At 31.2% G+C, this 22,711-nt stretch overlaps 1 protein-coding gene and 1 non-coding gene across 3 annotated transcripts; one reads left to right on the top strand and one right to left on the bottom strand.

Moving 5' to 3' along the window:
• Positions 1-378: 378 nt before the first annotated feature.
• Positions 379-450, top strand: TRNAC-GCA (transfer RNA cysteine (anticodon GCA)). The gene has a single exon. It is a non-coding gene; the product is annotated as a tRNA-Cys (tRNA).
• Positions 451-3,973: 3,523 nt separating this feature from the next.
• On the bottom strand, positions 3,974-9,809 carry LOC7468947 (bZIP transcription factor TGA10). Of its 2 annotated transcripts, none has more exons than XM_052447785.1 (11): positions 9,154-9,809; positions 8,882-8,979; positions 8,152-8,231; positions 7,875-8,012; positions 7,663-7,734; positions 7,474-7,533; positions 7,275-7,352; positions 7,110-7,185; positions 6,656-6,927; positions 5,734-5,973; positions 3,974-4,349 (listed from the first exon to the last, which is right to left on the bottom strand). In XM_052447785.1, the coding sequence occupies exons 1-11, from the start codon at positions 9,375-9,377 to the stop codon at positions 4,200-4,202; spliced, it is 1,488 nt and encodes a 495-aa protein (XP_052303745.1). In that variant the 5' UTR covers positions 9,378-9,809; the 3' UTR covers positions 3,974-4,199. The 2 variants fall into 2 exon arrangements, with proteins under 2 accessions (XP_052303745.1, XP_052303744.1); XM_052447784.1 differs by having other exon boundaries at positions 8,882-8,982; positions 9,154-9,808.
• Between the last annotated feature and the right edge of the window lie 12,902 nt (positions 9,810-22,711).

Below are 22,711 nucleotides of genomic sequence, written 5' to 3'. Positions count from 1 at the left end.
GCAAAAGGGAGATTTTTCTTTAGCACACGAGAAATCCCAATCACCTTCTGCTTCATAAACTTCTAAAACCATTAATTTCAAGCATTCTAATCTAGTAATCTGTTGTTATTAGCAGTCTTTTCAACTACTAGCTAGCTGATCTCATGCTTTTGCAGGGAAGAAAGATGGTTCCATGGAAGTTTGTCCTAAAAGCTGCCCCCCTAGAAAGATGTCCCTTTTCATTTTGAACCTCCAAAGGAAGTGGAAGAGCTTCCGGCAATCGCCACCAGTTCAATCATGCCATTTCGACTACACTTGTCATCCAACATGCAAGTCCAACAAGAGGAAAACTCTATTCCGATGGTTTTGAGAAATAGTAAGAGACAATAAATCCAAAAAGGGTCCTTAGCTCAGTGGTAGAGCATTTGACTGCAGATCAAGAGGTCACCGGTTCGAACCCGGTAGGGCCCTTGCAATTGTTTTTTGTCTTTTTCAAGACAGCCAAGGCCCAATTGCAATTGTTTTTTGAATTTCTCAAGACAGCCAAGGCCCAATTGCAGGTTGAAGTGGTTACGTCCAAGTCCAACACTCGAAGCACAAATTGTGATAAAAATATATGCTTTCTCTCACCTATGAAAAATACGAGACATAAATTAAACATGATTGGTTTGGAGAGACGTTTTGTCTATGTTGTGAATTTTTTCATATATCTTTAATATAAAGGATGTAATGAAATTTTATCCCAAGATTTTCTTTATAAACTTTTTATAAAAATACAAGCCGAGTCCTTTCATTGTAACCACTAACTTTTTTATTAATATTATGATCGTATTTGATTAAAAAAATATATAAAATATAAAACTAAAAATTTATACTAAATAAGAAAAATAAAAGAGAGAGAAAGAAGAGAAAGAATTTTCATCAAAGAAATTCAACATTAACACAGACAACACAACTAAAACAATCAAATGAAAGCTCTCATTGTGCCAAATTCAAGAGATATATCTAATCTAAAAAATTAAATTCAAGTTTTTTAACGCCAACTCTGTTGCCACATTAAATGCCTATGGAACTGTTCGTCGTAAATTCCGTCAAAAATATCTAAACCTTATGTAATTTTTTGATAAAATCTGTGTGAACATTGCCGAAAAAATTCCCATATTCGTCGGCAATTCCATCGGCGTTTCACTAATTCTTTTCATTGCTTGGTTGATGTAATCCCAATTACATTTTTTCCATCCTAAAATCACAACAACAAAAATCATAATCATAACCAAAATGCATCTTCATAACAAAAATAAAATATAATACAAATTTCACTAGTCATCTAAATATTTCATACATAAATACTTTTTAAACAAAGCATAAATTTCTACGAATGTGAAGGTGGATGGGGTGGAAAAGATCCTGAACCAAAAGATCCAGAAGGTGAAGTGGGAGGAAAAGATATTAAACCAAAGGTCCAAGAAAGGGAGGCAAATGAATATATATATAATTTCTTCTAATACATCATATTTTCTTGTTCGAATCATGCTTTTATTTTTTTTTTTCCTTCAAATTTGGGCAACTTAGTAGATAGTTGTTTCCTAAAATTTTTTTTACCAATTCATCAGTGTCCAATGATGTTTGGCTTGGGATGAAATGAGATGTGCCTACGATGTTTGGCTTAGGATGCAATGAGGTGTGCCTACAGTTGAAACAGAATGGCACAACCTCGTTTCTCGAGCTAATACCATAGTTATACCATAAACTTAATTCATATCAGGTCCATCTGTTGCACCAGCCTCCAACTATAATTAAGGATCGTGGGGAGGATTGATAGAAATGTCTTCATCGAATTTTGCGCAGCCATGTGAGCGCTATATGTATCCTACAAAAACCAAACAAGTAAAAATCCTAAATTTATATTACTGATGCAAATAAAATTAGTAAGGCAATGATATATATATATACATATATATATATATATATATATATATCATTGCCTTACAACAAAGCCTTACAACAAACACTTTTGCTTTTCTATCAACAAACTTTTTCTCTCATTTTCCCTATCCTATTTCTTTATACGAGTTTCCTTATATAAATCTATTAAAGTCGATTTGCGTCTAAGCTACTTTTTCTGCAAATTAAATAGTTTGTTTTAAAAGTCTCACAAATAAACACTTAATTAAAATTTTAAGAAAACTAATAAAATATACAGCATGTCTCAGTCTATAATTTTTTCACATAACTACGTTATTAGATCCAACTCTATTAATTGCTTTTTTGTGGGCATCATACCATAAATCATGCAACTTGATACAAAAGTATGTTAAAAGAATAAGATAAGAAAATAAAAGAATATAAATTTACAATAATATAACATTTTTATATTGATACTTACCTAGATACACTATAATTTTTCCCACTTTTCTAACCAACACCTCAATGCTATAGTCCCAACAAAATTTCTCCTATCGGTAAACATACATTAATTAGTTTTCAAAATAATAATAAAATATTAATTCAAATTAAATATTATTTATCTAACCTGAAATTTTCCTCACTAAGCTTATATCATATTCATCCATTCAAGATGCCCATAAAGCTGACTCCATTAAAATAATGATTCTTCAAATGATGATTTCATCGTAGATGTGATCAAATAGGCAATTTCAATATTGGTAAACATGAAAATCAATTCATCAAAGTCATTTTAGTTTAATGTAAAACTTAAAATAACCCAATACAAATATATTACTTCAATATTTAGAGAAAAAAACATTAATTACATAATGATGTTGCCCTTCCATTCTACAATAATTTTACCTATTACAACGTCTCTTGTAAAAGGGATTCCAGCTCTGCTTTCCATATTAGTTTAGCCTTAGTTGGTAACTTCTATGGTAGGTGTCTCTTTATGATTGTCACCTAAATTAACAACATAATCATTGATACTAGTACTTGATGAAGCAATAACGCTCTTATTGAATTTGGATCAATTTCTTCTTAATTTGATATATGATATTTAAAAGGAAATTATTAACATAATTTTAAAAAAAAATTCCTTAAATTATTTTTGGAACAATCTACCAATTTGGTTGGCTCTACACATATTCAATCACCTTTAAGCTCAAAAATTTTAGGCAAAGCAAATATATACATATCATTCAAAATTTTACAATTAAGAACCTATTATAATAGTATAGCTTTGGATACATCAAACCTAATAGATTTGTGCAAACGCCTAGCCCGCTAAAAAAAAAGCCCTCATGCGGGCCCTTTTTTGAAGTTAATGGGGCAAACAACATGTTATCCATCTTATTTTTTGACAAAAAAGATGAATTGTTATCTTTATTCCTCAAATCCCAGCCACTATGGTGGTCGGAAAAACATGGTTCTTATTTTTTCATCTTAAAACTTATTTTTAATTAAAAATACCAAAAAAAAAATTAATGCCGCCACATAGTTTACTCACCCTTTTAATCTCAGCTATTTGTCTTTCAATTTAATCCTCTCTCCCAACAAAATATGCAACTAGATACTAATTTAGGTTCAAAATAACTTAATTGTGTAAACTAAAATTTCTAGGATCAAATTGAATTTTTTTTAAAAAAATTCACTATTAAAATCCATAATAATATATAAAAGCTATAATGAAACCTCTATCTCTTTTCATTGGTGTCCGTTGAGGAAGTAGCGGTGAGTAAGGCCAATTAATACAAGGTGAAAATTGCCGAAACACGATGTAAAAGTTAGCTTGTCAGTTTCATGAATTCATGCGTCTGGTCAAAAGACGTGCATGCAGCGACACCTAGGCCAAATGGACGTTCAACTTTCAACACTTCTTTCTTTCCCTCTAGAACCAAATACTCGTCTCTTTACTCTCCCTAATACAAACAAAAAGCATCAGCCCAAACGTTATTGATCATTTTCTAATTCAAGTCCGCAATATTTTCTTTTCCATCTTCGTTAATTCTCGATCATGATCATCTATTTTTCTAGTCAAAGATGGCTGCCAAATCATTGCTTCGCTGAATCTCTCACGAAGAATTGATCAAGTGAGAAAGTGCGAGAGTTCTACCACTTAAGATGTTTAATCTAATATTTTGTCTATCTATACATCTTTCTGTAGAAAATAAGGAAAAGAAATATGGAAGACCTACTTTAATAATTAAGAGAGAGTGGCCCTTAAAGTTATAAAAGTGGTACTAAAAGTCTAGGGTTTCTACAATTCTTCATTCCTGCCGAGGACGAGCCACCCAGAGAGAGCTGAGAGCTCGAAGACGATGGAAGTACTCGGCAACGGCGAGCAAACACCTTGCAGCTTGGCGGGTTGTGAGTAATTGATGCAGCCGGTGAATGGTTTGGTGCCTCAGATTATCTGCCTGTAAGTTATATCCGTAAGTACTATATATATCTCAAACACATATAACATACCTAAAAAAAAACTGTTCATAAAAAAAAAAACAGATAAAAAAAAATTATTAAACTGGGAAAAAGTCATGCATGTCGACAAGTTAAGAATATGGAGTGATTAAGCTTGACCTTAATCAATGACAACATTTCAAATAATTCTTGTTCCTAGATTTTTTTATACAGCCATTCTATCTACTCAAGACTTTGTGATGCGTGGGGTTCTTACTTTTCAAATGGGTTATATAAAGAAAATTTAGGAAAATGTGGGTTGTGTTAGTCTTGGTAAAGAAGGTCCAGAAGTTTGACAGTGGACAAAAACAAAGTCACAAAAGAGAGTTTAACCTGGAAATTACTGATGAATCAATTTCAACAAGTTAATCTTTCCATGCCACCAATTAGTGTCCTGCCGACTAAACATAATGTGTTTAGACTAGAATAGGAAATTCAAAATACTACAAGTCAACTGATAGCGATTAATAAAAAGGTGAATATCTGTGATGATCACCATGACTTTCTATACCTTGATTGGTATATAACTTGATTAAAATCCCAATTGAAAACGTTCTTGACTAAATCCATCGTTTATCGAAGTGTTCCAAGGGCTCTACTATCGAAGGGGGCCTAGCATTCAAACACTGGACCCACCTAGCCCTATATCTCCAAAGCATCGACTAGACAAAAATCTTGTTTGCTGCTTGATATTTATCGCCATGCGAGGAAATACCAAGAGACTTTGTAACCAGGAGGGAAGAAAGGGTGTAGGTCTAGGAATCGAGTTCATGCTAGCTAGCTGATGAGTGACTCAATGGAATGGCAAATCTCATTGAAAATTTACTGAGTCAACTCAAGAAACCCACCGAGGACGAAGTTATCAGATCATCAGGCTGGGTTTTGAACAGTCAAAAAAGAGAGCTACGAAGAATGGACTTGTGTTGTCTTCAAGTCAAACGGTTACGACCGTGACATCATACAAAACATGGGCTCATCGGATCTCTTAGAAGCTGATATTTATCCGTGGGGACCACTTTTTGTCTGCATGCCACGTGTACAACCTAGTTGCCGGTAATTAATATCATGTAACCCTAATCGTACTGGATGCCTCACGATAGCTAGAAATATGCTCGTAGACCATGCATATAAATACAGAGAAAACATGCATATAACACCACCCACCTCATGTGGCGAGGCATGGAGCAGTTTCGTATGTTGGGGTAGGTTTCCCGACCCAAACAGGACCAGATTCCTGTTACTTGACCCACTACATGAGGGCCCACAAACAACTGTATCCCTACTCACTAAAATATAGACCAGCTTAGAGAGAGAGAGAGAGAGATGATCATAAATCATGCGTACCTGTCTAACAAATCCTTCAAGAGTGGAGAGCTTGTTCATTGCTACAGTCATTTGGCCCATGTAGTTAGCCATATTAGGAGGGCAGATCAGTGATTCAGAGGCTATGGTATTTGAAAGAGATTGATTGAGAGCTTCGAGCCCTTGAGAGAGTGCATCCTCATTTTCTTGTGTTGATTGCTGCAAGCCATATATTCCCAAGATTTGTTGCTCCGTTAATGGCTCAATTTGACCCACTATTATCTGCATCATAATTAGCACACAATAACTACATAAATAAACAAGAATGTGGTTAACTAATAATGACATGTTACCATTCATTTTCAGGGCTTTGATAATTAATTCACTACTGGCCAAAGCAAAGGATGAACACGAAAACAAGGCCTGTTGTATCTATCAATGGAAAACGAAGAGAGAGTAGATAGCCGTGCAATTCTTTCTCATTCTCTTTCGTGTCAATGAAACCAGAAGTTGTAGTAACAAACATGGGCTTTATTAGGTTGACACCTAACTCTACCCATTAGTAGAAACCTTCACGATCTGTTTCGTCACTCATTGATATTCATAATTTCTGTGTGTTTTGGGATTTAGGCTATCTTCTTTGCCGTTTCCACCGACAGGTTGTGCACCATGCATTAATTATAACGTCCTATATTCCTCGTGCAAAATCTAATAATAACTCACATCATTCACTGATCTTATTATATATTTTCAAATATTTTGAGACAACGAAATTGATCTAAAAATCTTAAAATAGATATGTATCTTAGGTTATTTACCTTTTTTGGCCATGTATTTTTGTCAGTTTCTTGTCACATGTGATGTTATATGATTTTCTAATGTCTAAGCACCCAGGGAAAAGAAAAAAGAAAAAGAAAAAGAACCAAATATATACTTGGGACTGAAAAGGGTAGGTTTTTAGTACCTTTATGAGCTCAGATGGCCGGAAATCTCCCATCCACATGAAGCATCGCTCGGCCGGAGTCTTCCACATGCCAGAAACTAGATGGAAGACATCGGTCTTGGCAACCACGCTTTTGAGATTCATCATCTCATCATAATGTGCCAAGCAGTTGCCAACAAAGAGCCTAAGCTCATTTTCGGGTATATGCTCTTGTACTGCTGCCCGAAGCTCGCACATTAGGCGATGGTTCTCCTCAAGCCATCTTGCATACTCCATATCAAAAAATGCTGCATCTAGAAATTAAGCATAGAACGGGAAAAAAAAGGTCATTATTTTTCTATATATGAGTACCATATATAGAGATGCGTTTAATTACCATGGAGAGAGATTAATTAGAGTATATAATAAAAAAAAATTCTGGAAAATAGAATAACTAAAAGTAGCATTTTTATTTTGAATTTATAAATTTAAATACCCGCGCTAATATTGGTGACACCAACAGGAATGCCTTGTTCTCCTCCTAAAAGACCTCCTCCGCCAAGGAATATTCCCTAGCAGGAACAGAAAAAAAATAATCTTGAAACGTGCTATGATGATATTATGAATGAACAATAGAAGCGGGTTACGATTTTTAACTCACTTGAGTTCGGGCTCTTTGTAGCTCTTGTTCCAACTGTGTAAGTTTAATCCTACTTGACTCTAGCTGCTGAACATAAGCCTGTAATAATGGAAAATGAAAAGGAGGCAAACCTCATGATTTTAGGAGCTGAACATTATTACCTGGAAGGAATAATTATTGCAATCAAATCAAAGAGAGCATTAATTTTGAACGGACTGACCTTTTTTCTTAGTCTGCTTTTCCTTGCTGCTTCTCTATTCTGAGCAAGTCTCCTCAATGTCTGCATAAAAATTGGTCGTGACAAACATTCGATGTTGTAAACTTACAAGAAATTAAACAAATGTAAACATATATATATATATATATATATATATATATATGCCATAAAAAGTGAACCAAAAGAAGTTACCTTAGGGTCTGGCGTCTTGGGTCCTTCCAGCTCCGAACTTGATCTTGCTGGTCCTTTACGGTTCCCTTGGCGCTGCCATAAACAACAAGAAACAAACTTTTTAAATACCAATTCGAATCTCAGTTATGAATAAGCTATATATAGACTAATTATTTTTTTTTATTTAATATCATAGTTGCTCTATTTTATAAGCACTAGAAGTCCGAATCTACCTTGATAGCTTTAGCTGGTTCAGGGCCAGGAGCAGAATTATTTCTTGTGTTGGCAAGTTCCATGGACGGTTCTGATGGTCCCTTCGAACCACCAGTTGCAGAAGAAACTAATCCAGTACTAGCACCAGTAATATTAGCCTACCAAATCCAAAACAAACCCATTAGAAAATATTGGGTAATATTAATATATGTAGTAAGGTACAACTGAACCATTAAGTGAAGAATTGTATATATACCACTAAACTAATTAAGTTATCAACGGTTTTGATTTTATTACCTTTGTTGATGATGGCTCTACGTGCATAGGCTGAGATGGGAAAATATTCAAAGTTGGAGGTCTCATTCCTGCACCACTCTCTGCACACAAACCCAAATCAACATCAAATCTCTTTATAGCTATAATTTAGTGTGGGAGAGAAAAAGAATAATGAAAGAATAAGGACCCGAGTGAGAGGGAAGTGAGCTAGACAAGGCAAGAGAGGTATGAGACATGAGTTTGAAGTACAGGGATCGTCATGCAATTGTAGCTCTATACGGTATCAAAACAGAAAAAGGAGGAATCAAAGAGAAGAAAAGGCAGATATAACCCATACCCTATTCGTACCATTCTTAATACATGGAGAAATGAGTGAGGGATTGATCATGATATGTGTGTAGGGTTGTTATACATGTCATGGTCTAATGCTCCTAGCAACAAGAAACGAAGATGAATTCAAAAAGGAACGGGAAAATAAGTAGAGAAAACGACGATTTTCTTGAGATTTGAAAAAGTCTTTCTTGCAGCTGCAAGGAACATTATTAGCATCTCGTCAAAGAAAGCACGATTGGCAGAGAGGTAGATTTGTGATCTGCAGTTGAACATGCTTTCCTTGTGACCCTCAAATAACCCTTTCCAAAGAGAATCTCCCAACAGAAACAGAAGAGGTGGAAAGGAAAAGGAATAGTGTAAAGAAAATGAGAAAGATGAAATTTTTTTTAATTTAGAGAGAGAGAGAGAGAGAGCTCACGTCTTTGGTCTTGATTAACAGTGGAGGGGTCTTGTCCATCAAGATAGAGAAAAAGGGCTTGATCCAATTCTCCCATGTCATAAGCTCCAGCATCTTTGCTTCTGACACAAAAAGTGCACATGTAAAAACAAAAGAAAATCACAGAGAAACAAATGATTTAATTTGCAGGGTCAAACCTTCTTGTTAATTAATAATTAAACTTCTAAAAACGATTACAGAAAAGAGACTCTAGAAATAGGTTCTTGGTGATTTCTATAGTTTGTAAAGATTACATGAAGTTCCCAGGGATTGAGGATGATGATGATGATGACTGCATGATTCCATATGGAATCTGATGATGATTATGCTGCTCTTGCATTTGATGAAGATGATATTGTTGCTGATGTTGCTGATGATGCTGGTTTTGCTGTTGTTGATGATGATTTTGTTGTTGCTGCTGTTCAAATTGATGAGCTGAGTGATTGATCACTTTATTGTTTGTAGCAGTAGTAGCCATGAGAACCCTCAAAAAGCTTGGTTTATAATCGTTCCTCTTACTATTCCTCCACCAACTCCCAACTCCAAAGAGCTGTTGAAAACCCCATAAATGGCATGAAACTACCTTCTTTTTGTTCCTTTAATGATCATAATCATCATCATATCCTTTAGATATTTCACACGCATACAAACAAGGAAAAGGAGAGAGTTTTCATAAAGAAGAAACTGGAAAAGAGAGATTGAATGAATGAGGAGGAAAAAAGAAGAAGGGATATTGAATGCAAGGAAATAAGACAAACCTAATTTTCAGCTTTCTTTATCTACAAGATGAGACTGACTTTGTGTACAACAAATAAATATATATTATAAAATGGTCTCAAGCTACCCTGTTCAGTTTCTGTCTCTCCTCAGACACAAGAGACAGAGAGAGTTAAAAACCAGAGAAGACCTGAAGAAAAACCACTTTAGTTTAGAGAGTCCGATGAAACCGCTTAAGGCATTTCATTGTCTAAGTTTCTTACCATTCTTAGGTCTGTAATGACGAGAAAGCCCGTAGGATTTACTATTGACATTTTCATGCAAACTTACACGTATGGATAGTGGGTGAGGCGGCTGTTTTCTTCCATGTCCCTTGCCCCTTGGCCGTTTTCTTTCTTTTAGAGTAGGTTTCTTTGGGGAAAATATTAAAATATTTTTTTTGAAAAAACAAACATTAAATATAAGTCATTTTTTATTATTTAACTACACTCATAATAATATATTTTTTTCAATTATAATTTTTGTATGTGAGTAATATTATAAGTCAAATTATATGATAAAATAATCAGAACAATGATAATTAATATGGTAGCATTAATGATTGCTATTTCATAATAATTGTATATTAATAATATTGATGATAATGATTATATTTTTGTGGTCTAAACTCTGTTATTTGAAGGTTTATTGGATCTCAACTAATCTGGTCAAGTATAATCGGTCTACTAAGAGATGAAGCTCTTTCAAAAATAATATATTTTATTCATAAGACTCAAATTCAAGATTTTATTTAAATAAAATAAACATCGAATTACTTGAAACAACCATCGTTGTTATGTTAATGATTATATATGGTAATAATAGTGATGAAATTATAATTATTTTAATAAATAGGCGGTGGTGACTACGGTGGCAACAGCCATGAAAGATGCTGATGCGGTGGTAATTGATACTTGTAATAAGATGGTTACCGGTGATGGCAGAGCAATAATAGTGATAGGGTGGTTGTATAGATGGCGGTAGAGCCGGAGAATTATAATGTGATAATGATATGTCGATGGTTGAAATAGCGAAAGCTCTTATAAGATGGGTGGTAATATAAAGAAAAGGTATAATTTGCATTAGTAAAAATAAATATCTATTTTCTTGGATCATGTGTGCTCTTCTTGTTCTTATTATATTGGCGAACCCAAAGACATTATTTCACAATGAAAAAAAAAATATTTCTCTCCTATCGAGTCTGATGTGGACCCAATTGCACAGATTGAAAATACGTACCTAATAATATTGAGTAAGTAGTCTTCCAAAATATATATATATATAGCGATAAATGTCTCAAGTTCAAATCTTTATTTGTTCTTGTCCCCAGAATTAAAATCCAAAGACTGCTACACAGCTTGAATGCTCAGATATTTGATTTATCGAAGATTTTCAGTGATGGTGTAGCTGAACGAAAGCACAAAATCTTTTTCTTGAGGTCTCCAGAACAGTACCATTAATTCATGATCAATGAGGAATGATTATAGTTAAAAACAATCTTTTTCTTGCAATATTGGATACAGAAAGATGGACACGAGTGTTTGTACAGATTTTCTTTTTACAAAAACACAGAGAGAGAGGTTTACGATTGTTGAATCAATTAGGGTATCAGTACTGTCTATGATATAAGGCAGGTTAAAATTGCTACAAAATGCAGGAACTGTATATAGATTAGGTCATTGTTAAGAGAAGTGGTTCCAGTTCAAGAGATGTCAATTAATGGCTTAATAATCTAATATTTATCTTTAATTAAGAAGCGTTTATTTTGTTTTCCATCAATAATAAAGAAGAATTAATTAAACATATTAATTAGTATGAAATTATAATGAAAGCTATTTACTCGTTAAATAAATTTATTTTTTTATAAAATTAATCAAGGTACATACAAGTTAATAATAATAAAAAAGGTTTATTTGCCTTCTAAAAAATACAATTTAAGTCATGTAAATAATGTATAAATATAATATAAAAAAAATTGAGTATGAAGGGTATAAATAGATTTTTTCAAGTTATGCCTTTTTTCTTTTCTTTTTTAGTAAAAGTAAAAGAAAATAGGGATGTCATTTTAATTCTTTAGTGAAGGTTTTCGAAAATATATAAAACAACCCACTCCAAGTTATTTTTCAGGCAACTGTCAACTAGAGAATACAGGCAGGACCGTTGAATATGAAACCCATGTCAAGTTAGCGTTCCCCGTTTCTAATTTAAAGGGCAGGACGGGGGACCCTTCAGATCATCTAGTGTAAACTGGTAATATAATCAGACGCTGCAAATTTCAGTGTAAGAAAACAGAAGTCGTTGTCAGAGAGATGGATGGGACCCACCGGAGCCGGGCCCCCCTTTCCCGCGATTGTTGCACTTTTGGAGCTGCGTGAAACTGTGTTTCTAACCTTTATTTTTAATATTATCACATTAAAATAATATAAAAATAATAATAAATGTTCAAAATAAAAAAATATATATATTATTTTTAATATATTTTCAATTAAAAAAAACATTATATTTTTCTACCCCTCTAAACAAGAGCTTTGTTTAATTCCACCCACTCCAGACCCGTAACTACAAAAGAAGAGAATATCAAAAAACTCCCTGGAGATTTTGTTAAGTGTGGGCACCCACTTTTTTTTTTTATATAGAGGCCCACCAACTATTTTTTCTTTTCTGTTTTTTCTAGTTGTCAATTTGTTTTTTTTTTTTTTTTTTTGAGGGAAAGAATATATCCCACAGCCACAAATTGTACCCATTGCAAATGCTACTAATTTCTCGAGGTACACCTAATCCTAGTCTTTGATCTTGATTAATATCACTATAGAAGACCTTCACGTATCACATCTCTCTAATTTTCACAGGATGCTTCAATTTAAGGGAATTATATTGAATTAAAATAAAATTATAGATTATTCACAAAATATCTTAGAACCTGTTTAAGCATGTCAAATCATGTGATTAGCCACGCTACTAAATGGAGCCTTAATATCTACTAAATAGAGTCTTAATAGACATGATCAGTGATATTGCTAAGCTAAGTCCTGAGCCTTGTATTTAAGGTTTGGATGCAGTTGGGAGATTTCTTTAATGATAGCAGAAGCATTTTCGAAACTTTTATTGTCACGCCCATGGATTTTAAGTGTGGTTTAAGATGACTGCTGTGATTGTTTTTTAAAGTATTTTTTATTTAAAAATATATTAAAATAATATTTTTATATTTTTTAAAAAATTATTTTTAACATCAGCCTATCAAAATAATCTGAAAATATTAAAAAATATTAATTTAAAATAAAAAAATTTAATTTTTTAAAAATACAAGAACAAATGGGTATATATCCTTGAACCAAAAGGGTTAAAGGTTCTAAATTCCAACATTTGAAAGTCATGGAAGTTGCCATTGGAGCAAGTCATTGTACAAGGCGTAAAAAGCTTGTCAATTGAAAAGACATTTGGCGTTTGACTCATGATGAAAATTACTGGCGACCATAGAGAATAATCCATTCAACCTTGCACACTGATCATAAGAAATCGGAACTTAAAGCATGACGTGGGCTCTTAATTTCTCAAGTATCATAACACATTTACACCAAGACATTTTTTTATGAATTTCCTCTCAATTATTACTTTAGTAAAGAGCTAGATAGGTTGACTATGCTTCCCGGTATGCCGAACTATTTTTTTTTTTTAATGTAAAAAAGTGATAGGCGAACCGCCTAAATCATATCCTAAATCATATTAAATCTTTAAAATTTATAACTGTTGAAATCTTCAATTTGAATTCAATTATATTCAATAAATGACAATGCACTTGTGTACCTTTGAAATTTACAACAAAAACAAAGTAGAATGATAAAAAACCCTGAGAGTTTAAGTGGTTTTGTATTTAAAGGTATAAAAGTAATTATATTATTCTATAAAAAAAATAAAAATACAAAAATGCCTTTAAGTAAAAGACATTGAATTATTTTATTCGAAGATTAAATGAGTAATCTAATTGTGCATTTAAAAACAAATTACCAACATAACCTTATACATTCAGCAAAAAAAGCATTTTATGTTATGGGGAAAAGATTACATTAGCTCTAATACCACGGTAAAAAATTTAATAGACAAGGGGAAAATAGTAAGTACACTATTGTAATGAATAGTGGACATAGTAACTTCACTAGTAGACTTGATGTTTTTTAATTAGACTATTGAACAACGATATGTTGTGATTTCGATCAATTTTTTAACATTAAAAAAATATATATAAGGGGCTGATTTAATGTAATCTGATCGACTTTGTGAATCCAAAAACAAATTTAAATAACTGAAAAAAATATAGTTTGACTAAAAAATATTTAAGTTGACAACTTTTTCTAACTACTGAAACGACAATATATTAGGTTGATCCCGATCAACCAGGTTAATTTATCAAATTCACGAGCCGTATCATGAGACCATGATAGCCTTATAAAAAGAAAATTATAAACTTTGAATAATTGATCAAACTTGTAACCTGAGTCATTAGATCAAAATAGTCTCATAAAAAATAAATTGAAACAAATTATAAAACTTAATTTTTAATAAACTAAATGTTGATGGATGAAATTAAAAAAAAAAAAAATTTACTTGAGTCAACCAAGTTAATTCACCAAATTCATGACTCGGGTCATGAGATCGAAATAATCACATAAAAAAATAAATTATGAAGCTCAATTCTAATTAATCAAACGTTAAAATATAAAATATATAAAAATATCAATTTAAAAAAACTTGAGTTAACTAGTTTAACCTAATAAACTCGTAATCTGAATCGTAATGTTAAAATAATTCAATAAAAAATTAAATAAATTATAAATTTCAATATATTAAACCAAGTATTAAAAATTAAAATTAAAAAATATTAAAAAATAAACTTAAAAAAATCATTATTCTTGTGAGGATGGGATTCCCCTTCTCAATTGGCTTTTGTTAATATATATATATATATATATATATATATATATAGAGAGAGAGAGAGAGAGAGAGAGAGAGAGAGAGAGAGAGAGAGAGAGAGAGAGATGGCTGTTTTCTTCATGGTGTGAGAGAGGGAGAGAGAGAGGTGGCTGTTTGTTTTCCCGATGTGAGAGAGAAGCTGAAAAAATTGTTGTTGCTGATGATATAGTATTTATGCGAAAATCATTTGAATTATTTTTTTTTAATCGAAATCATGTAATTATCTAATTATATATTTATACTCGTAATAAAATCAATGATCAATCCTAATATAGCCATTAATTCATATAATCATGTATGAAATGAGCTTAGACTTTTTCTTAAGTTTCACTAAAGGTGCCATTAATTCAATTTTGGCATACTTAAGTTTCACTAGAGCTAGACCAATTCAATTTAAATTATTCAATAAAATTTACAGCCCATAATATCCAAAGAGTTAATTTGGACCAATTCAATTTAATTTAAATTATTCAATATCTCTTTAGGACTGTGTTCTAAAATGGACCTAGTCCTTTTCTTCTTCTTTCTTTATCGAACACCCAAGGACTGTTTTATATTTCTGGATGCCAAGCGACCGATTTGGGCTCCAACTTCTTCGGTCTCTCTTTTTCTAAAAGTTCTTAATCATTCATTATAACACCAAATTAATTAATTTTTTTTTGCTAAACTTGCTAATGCTCATAATAATAATATGAAACAATCGACAAAGACTTCAGATAATGTTTATTTTTATAGTCGTACCTGTTTTTCAAAATATTTATCAAATTATTATTATTTTTTTTGTTGAAAAACATTAAATTCATTGATTTTTATATATTTTTCAATTATTTTAATGTATTGATATTAAAAATAAAAAAAAATTAATATGTTTTTTGAATTCAACAGTAATTTTGAAAAGCATTATTCATTACATTACTATACATACCTTTTAAGCGTGTAGTGCCTATTTGGAAATGTAGCAGGTTTCGTTTTAAAATATTTTTGGTTTAGAAATAGATTAAAATAATATTTTTTTATTTTTTTAAATTTATTTTTTACTTATAAAAACATTCTAAAAATATCAAAAATTAAAAAAAAAAACAAATTTTAAACAAACATTATTTTAGCCACGATGCCCAACACACCCGTAAGGAAGTACCATGGCCCTCAACATTTCTATAGTTTAAACACACTAATTTTTCAAAAAAGTTCAAATGAAGTGACCCCATTTTGGTGAGGTGTGCATTCTAGTTAAGGTGTGAAGAACGTACACTTTTTATTATTATGATTGGACATATTCTCAAGTAAAAATATATTAATTTTTTGGGATTGTGATTCAGGTAAGTTTTTAAAATATTTTTCACTTAAAAATATATTAAAATAATATTTTTTTTATTTTTTAAAAATTATTTTTTAAATTAGCGCATCAAAATGATCTAAAAACACTAAAAAAATATTAATTTGAAGCAAAGAAAAAAAATAAAAAAAATTAATTTTTTTCAAAAATATTTTTAAAACACAAAAACAAACAAGATTTGAAGTTTTCAATTTTATACTCCTATGTTGAAATTTAATATCTCGAGAGTGGTTTTTTTTTTTTCTTGCCATATTCAATCCATAGTTTGAAATTTGGACAATTAAATGAGATATGTCAAAGAATATTGTAAAGTGACATTTGATATGAGATTAAAAAATTATAAGAGAACTCATTATAAAATAATTTTTAAAAATATATAAGTTTGTTCCAAAAAATATTTGGTGCATTAAAAAATTGAATAAATTGTTGTTAGATGAAATGAGAAAATGAGAAAATGAGAAAAATACTAATAATGACCGGAGAGGAAGAAATTAAAATTGTTTGATTATGTATTTTGATGTAAAAAATAAGTGAAATCAAAATAGGTAATAATTACTCCTAAAATTTAACCGCTATCTAAAAATAAAACAAAACTAATTTGTATAGGGATAATTTTTAACTTCCATTACCCTCGTACCAAAAATAAGTGAAAGTATAAAGGATAGAACTCTTAAAAAGTTGATTAATCACGATTTAATATCAAATTAAAGAGTAATGTAGATGGAAGCAACATAAAAAAAAAATATCAAGCATAAGAACATATAATTATGTCTAATAGGGATTACACAGAAACTCAAATTTAAAATTTTATTACTAGATATATTGTCTTCAAGTAGCCTACCTTTCTAGGAGGTTTAAAATTCCATAAATAAACCTAAAAACTTGTCTAAACCAGTGAAGAAACTCAAAAATAAAAGAAAATAATAAAAGTTCTAAACAAAATGAGAATAAAGCTGGAAAAAAATAATAAAATAGTTATAATCCATAAAGAAAAAAGAATATTAAAACAATTAGAAAAATATAGCAAATCTTGAACAATAACTTATGGGTATTATCGTAAAGCCTTTCCAATCTCCGATTGCTATGAAATTTTAATCCTAAAGAAAACAAGACATAGGTAATCTTCCAACAAAAATCCAGTATGGCCTAATGGTTGGATTGAAATATATATTTGTTAATATAAAACTATGTGTTAGGAAACAATTTCCTACATCAGTCTCTTCGGGTTAGAAGAAACTTGTGCTTGAGTTCTGGCCATCCATCCACCTAGATTGTTGTTATTGTAGTTGATCATTGAAAGTGATGCCCTTGCACTCTAGTGACCTTTGGTGTGATGTCACTGTAAAATTAGTTGACTTGGATAAAATAGGTCGAGAATCAATGTTCAAAATACTCTGAATCTTTACAGAATCATTATTAGTCGTTAATGGTTTTCCACCTCATGCCAAAGGGATTTTTTAATATCTAAAAGGAACAATAAGTCTTTCCTTATGCTATCATGGTGACAATCTCAGATTCATTGGATACAGTGATGGCGATAAATCTACTAATAAAGATGAAATGAAATCCATCTCACGATATGTTTTTATTGTAGGAGGTGGGGCATTTCAAGATGTATTAAAAATCATTTTTGTGTCTCCTTACCTATGATGGAGTCAGAATACATTACTTGCACAACTATTGTCCAAGAGGCAATCTAGTTTAGACGATTCTTACAGAGCTTGAATGTTACGGTACATTCAAATGATATTGTCATTATTTATCGTGGCAAACACTTCTGCAATAACTTATACAAAGCACTCCAAGTATCATGGCAAATCAAAGTATATTGATACCAAATACTATTTTATTTGAGACATTATTGTGCAGGTTCAAATTGTCATTAAACATATCTCCACTCATGAGATTGTTGTTGATCCATTTACCAAACCTCTCCCAAGAGTATTTTTCTGGTGTAAATATTGTTAATTTAAATTAGTGCACACTATCATATTAAGTGTAAATGTCATTAAGCAATGATTGCTCTTTTCATACGAGAAATTTCCCTAACGCTGAGAAAGCGAGCGGGATGAGACATATTCCTATCATAAAGTGTATTTTTATAATGTTCATGATATACTAGCACTTAGCTAGTTAGCAAGAAAATACTTTTTGATTTTATGTCTCCTTCGTTAGAGCTAAGAGGAGACTTATAAGTTATAAATGGAAAGGTTTGTGTCTCTATAAATCTAGTTACATTATCAAATATGAGAATTTCAAAAAGGCACTAAAAGAGAGATTGTTTTGAGACAGTCGGGTTAGGAGCTTTAATAACTTTTAAGCCAAGGTTCGTATCGTGTATAAGCGTGACATTTTTTGTAGTGGGAGCTCTACCATAGCATACAAAATCATGTTGTCTATGCTAAGTCAACTGTAAAATGAAGTGATATAATTGATCCATTTTTCATCATTGTGTGAGTCATATGGTTCTTTTTTGAATCTATAATTATAACCTTTAGGACTTAAAACTATGTTATGATTTGGAAATTTAATGTTGCTAATTTAGCATTTTATCTGAGGATTATGAATTATACAGTTCAATGAAGCATGTCTAGGAAAGCAATGAAGTCAAAATTAATTGATATTAGGGGCTAAGAAATACCTATTTGAATCACACTAATGATTTATGACTTATTGCCCGAGCGATTATGTTAGATAAATATATTTGACATGATCATGAGTACAAAGGCATATAATGAGAGATTATGCATAGCTCTTTAGATTATCTAAGAGGGATCAAAGATGTTTGATCTAGTATGATTATTTATTTTGTGGTATAAACGAGATATCGAGTTGTGATATTGTTTAGTTTTCATAGTAGTTTAATATAACATTACTTTCATATGCTTTTCTTTTTTTGTTGAACGTTCCGTTTCTCGCATGGAAAGAAGAGTATAAGAGTTATCTCATTATAAGGATGAGGTTACGGTTTAAAATGCCTGATATGTACAAGTGAGAAATGTAGATAATTGTTCATATAGTTATTTTGTTTAGGGAATAGAGTCTAGTTTTATCATGATTGAGTTTGGAGAGCCAACTAAACCTAGGATTTTTATTTGAAAAAGTCTTAATAAGCTTATGACACTCTATTTATATAAGGATACAAATGGTTACTAGAAAAAAAAAATACTCTCTGATATTCAGTCTATCAGTCAAGAAAAGAAAACTCTCTCTTATAATATTTATGTTTGTTCTCTCTAAAACACCATCAAGTTTTAGGGATTTGTAATGTGTTATTTATTTAGGTGACTTAGGTAGCTATATATCTAAGAAACGAGATTGGTTTAATCCTTTTGGTTCATACAGACATTGAAGAAGTTCGTAATTCAAGTGGAAATCTTGGTTCGGAAATCTGTTATGTTTCATCAATCTTTTTATTTATAATATACCAACATATACAAAGATTTGGTTGTGTGTTTTTTCAACATATCACATATCAATCTTAAAGTAGATTTATTCTTGAACTTGAAAAAATAATAATGATGATGAAATTTAACGGAAATTTATGTTAACAACTTAGTGTGTGTTTATATATATAAATAAACATGTTAAGATTCAGATACCAACCTGAAACTATGACAAATCGATCACAAAATTTTTACATAACATTTCGGTAATGATGTTTTGTCAAATTTCAAACCTTTTTTTTGTGTTAATTGATAAATTTCAAATGGTAAATATGGTTATAAATTATTTATGATACATTGTTTTTTGTAAAAAAAAAATAAACAAATAATTTCCGGTTATATTATGTATTATATGTATGGATGTAGTACATTATCTAGTTAAAAATAACTATTTCTAAAATGCTGTCATTATCGAAGCAGTTTTTTTGTTTAACAATATTGATAAAGAAAGAGAACGAGAGAAACAAATAACTCTTACAACGTACAGAAGTAAGATTTGAAATTTATTTGTTTATAGTTTTTGGTTCGTCCTGAACCCCACTTCAATTCCCTCTCCTGAGAAAGACAATCCAATAAACATAAATTAATGGGAGAAAAATACAGAATATTTGGATTAGGTACACATAAAGTAAAATAAATTTGTTATAATCATATGATATGTGTCTTATTAAGACCATTCAAGTGGGTATGATCTTCACCAACTCCTATCCTTGGCAAAGTCAACATTTCCAACCTGAAAATGACAATGTATGCAAAAGGAAACCCTAATTCCAGTTCGAAAAGAACACATGATCAGCTAGCTTGTAGATATGCTATTTTGATTTAAGAAAGTTGCTTACCAGAACTTTAAACATTTTTGACAGGACACGTATGGCATTGACTCGCATTTGTTTTTATCAATCCTTGTTTCAATAAAAATATATTGATTATAAAAAACAAATCATGATCCTCAAACCTACCATTGATACGATAATATATCTCACATTCACACAAGATAATTAATTTACTTGTATTGTCGGTTATAGTGAAAAACTTAATTATATCCCTAAGTGCAGTACTTGTATATATATATCCAAACCCTCTGCTATGCTGATCTTCTTCTTTGGTTGTCTGGCTAGCATAGTGTTTCCTATATCTACATTTCTAGCATTTCTCGTTGGCTATATTGGTTCTGATAATTACTGCAAATTATCCCCCTTGGTGCTCTCTCTTTCTCTACATAATCGCTCTTGGCTTGCCATGAAAAAAAATATTTACTGCAGATTAGGCCCCCGATGAAGTCAATGTATTCTATATATTGTTAATTATAACACAAAGAAAAATGAATTTACTGTTTTTGCTCGATCCATTTCGAGTTGCAGAAGAAAACACTGGTGTGCCGCAGCTTCATGGTCGATACGTACAGACGTAAGAAGACTGGACGATTGTATATAGGCTTGGTAGTACTGTTGTCTGGCCCCAGCTTACATGTATTCAATCACGTATACCCCCTTCTTTCCTTTTCGCCTTTTATCAATCTAATTTAATATCTAATACATATAGTAAATATTATCTACTTGCAATAATTATTAATATACCAATTTTCAAGTTAATAGATCCATATGCATTTTGAATGAAGTATAATTTAATTTTCTTATGCAAGCTCGGAGTACTTGCCATGTATTTATTGGAAAATCTCAGGTTGTGCAAGCGAGACAACTCAAAATGTTGTTTTAATTAAAAATAATATTTTTTTTATTTTTGATTTATGAATTGTTAGAGAATAATATAAATTATACCTTGGGACCTTACCTAAAAGTTTAAGCTATTGGGTTGAGATAGTTATTTTACTTGGTATCAGAACTTTGATGACCAAGTAGTCAGGAGTTCGAATCTCATCATCCTTATTTATTTGATAAAAATTAAGCACAAGGTAATGTGAACTTGTGCAAGTTTCAAACCGAAAGAGTTTTTACTTGAAGGGGTGTATTAGAGAATTATATAAATAATATCATGGAACCTTACCTAAAAGTTTAGACTATTAGGTTGAGATGATTTTTTAACATGAATTATATTATATATTTTATTCAAAAAGTTTATTTGATTTTTTTTTATCAAACATGCTTTTACGGCATTTTAACTTATTTTATGGTAAATTATTTATGAGAATAACTTTTAAATTATCACTCAAAATTAAAAGTTGACTCATAAGGCGTACGAAATGGAGTCTATATATTCATCTTTTTGGCTTTTGCTTGACTTTTGGCGGAGAAGGTGTGGAAAATGCAGTTTTATGGAAATGTTTTGAATGTGTTATATATTTAAATTAGGCTTAATTATCATTTAACAAATATTTTAGAGAAAGGATGGGGAGAGAGCTGATTTTGATATATATATATATATATATATATATATATATATATATATATATATAATGATAATGATGGGCACCAACAACATCAGATTCATTGAATCTTCCCTTCATCGAAAAGTTTTTTACTCATTATTTAGAACCACCCAATATATTTAAATGCAACACATTACCATTGTTTTTTTGGTTGACTTTTGAAATTAAGCCTTTGGTCAACTAACCTTATAAGTTTATAAGCTAAAAAATGAAGTATTTGCTAAGATAATATATACTAGCTGCAGGCTTCGAAGTTGTTGTAGTCGTGGTTAAAAAAGATCACAAGTTAGCAGCAGAATATTGACATAATCAAAGCTGGGATCTTCGAGCTAGTGAAGATTGCCACTTCCTCGTCCTTCTGTAAGGGAACTCCCTATTGATTGTGCTTTAATTACTACTTAATTAATTTATGGTTTGACTCTCCTCAATGATTTAGGTTGTTTAACAACACCATACCCAATGCTATACGGTATGCCTAATCTTGCTTCCCATAAATGGGCTATTTTTTTTATATATATTATCGGGGATGTGTAGCCCTATTAATTTATGATCAATTTAATTTTAATAATAACACAAGTCATATGGCAATAAAATTCAGATGTCTAAACCCACTTTCATAAGTTCACCTAATTTTCCCATGTGACCTCTCTGTTGTGTTCCTTCTATCGTACAATTATTGCGTCCATCTTTTATTATATTCGGCAAGTCATAAATTTAGATTGCGTGCGTACGTAACAGTGCTTCTTACACTTTGATGTTTGTCGTAAAAATATGTCGTGTTTTTTTTTGGTAAATTTATCCAATCATTATTTTCGGCGCATCACCTATAAACGCAATCATTGTCTGAAAAAGTATGTGTTATTTCTCTGAAGAATTGATAACTCAACAAGTATCAATTATGGATTTATAGGACGCGGGAA

The sequence above is a fragment of the Populus trichocarpa genome, chromosome 16 (assembly GCF_000002775.5).
Source record: "Populus trichocarpa isolate Nisqually-1 chromosome 16, P.trichocarpa_v4.1, whole genome shotgun sequence".
Taxonomy (NCBI): Eukaryota; Viridiplantae; Streptophyta; class Magnoliopsida; order Malpighiales; family Salicaceae; genus Populus; species Populus trichocarpa.
This window is presented reverse-complemented; position numbering and strand designations above follow the sequence as displayed.

Excerpts from the sequence above, each read along its gene's own strand:
- LOC7468947 (XM_052447784.1), bottom strand. The coding sequence starts at position 9,377 with ATGGCTACTACTGCTACAAACAATAAAGTGATCAATCACTCAGCTCAT. Across the intron at positions 7,735-7,874 it reads AACCAGCTAAAGCTATCAAG|CGCCAAGGGAACCGTAAAGG; the intron begins GTAGATTCGGAC and ends TGTTTATGGCAG. Across the intron at positions 6,928-7,109 it reads TGTCACCAATATTAGCGCGG|ATGCAGCATTTTTTGATATG; the intron begins GTATTTAAATTT and ends CTTAATTTCTAG.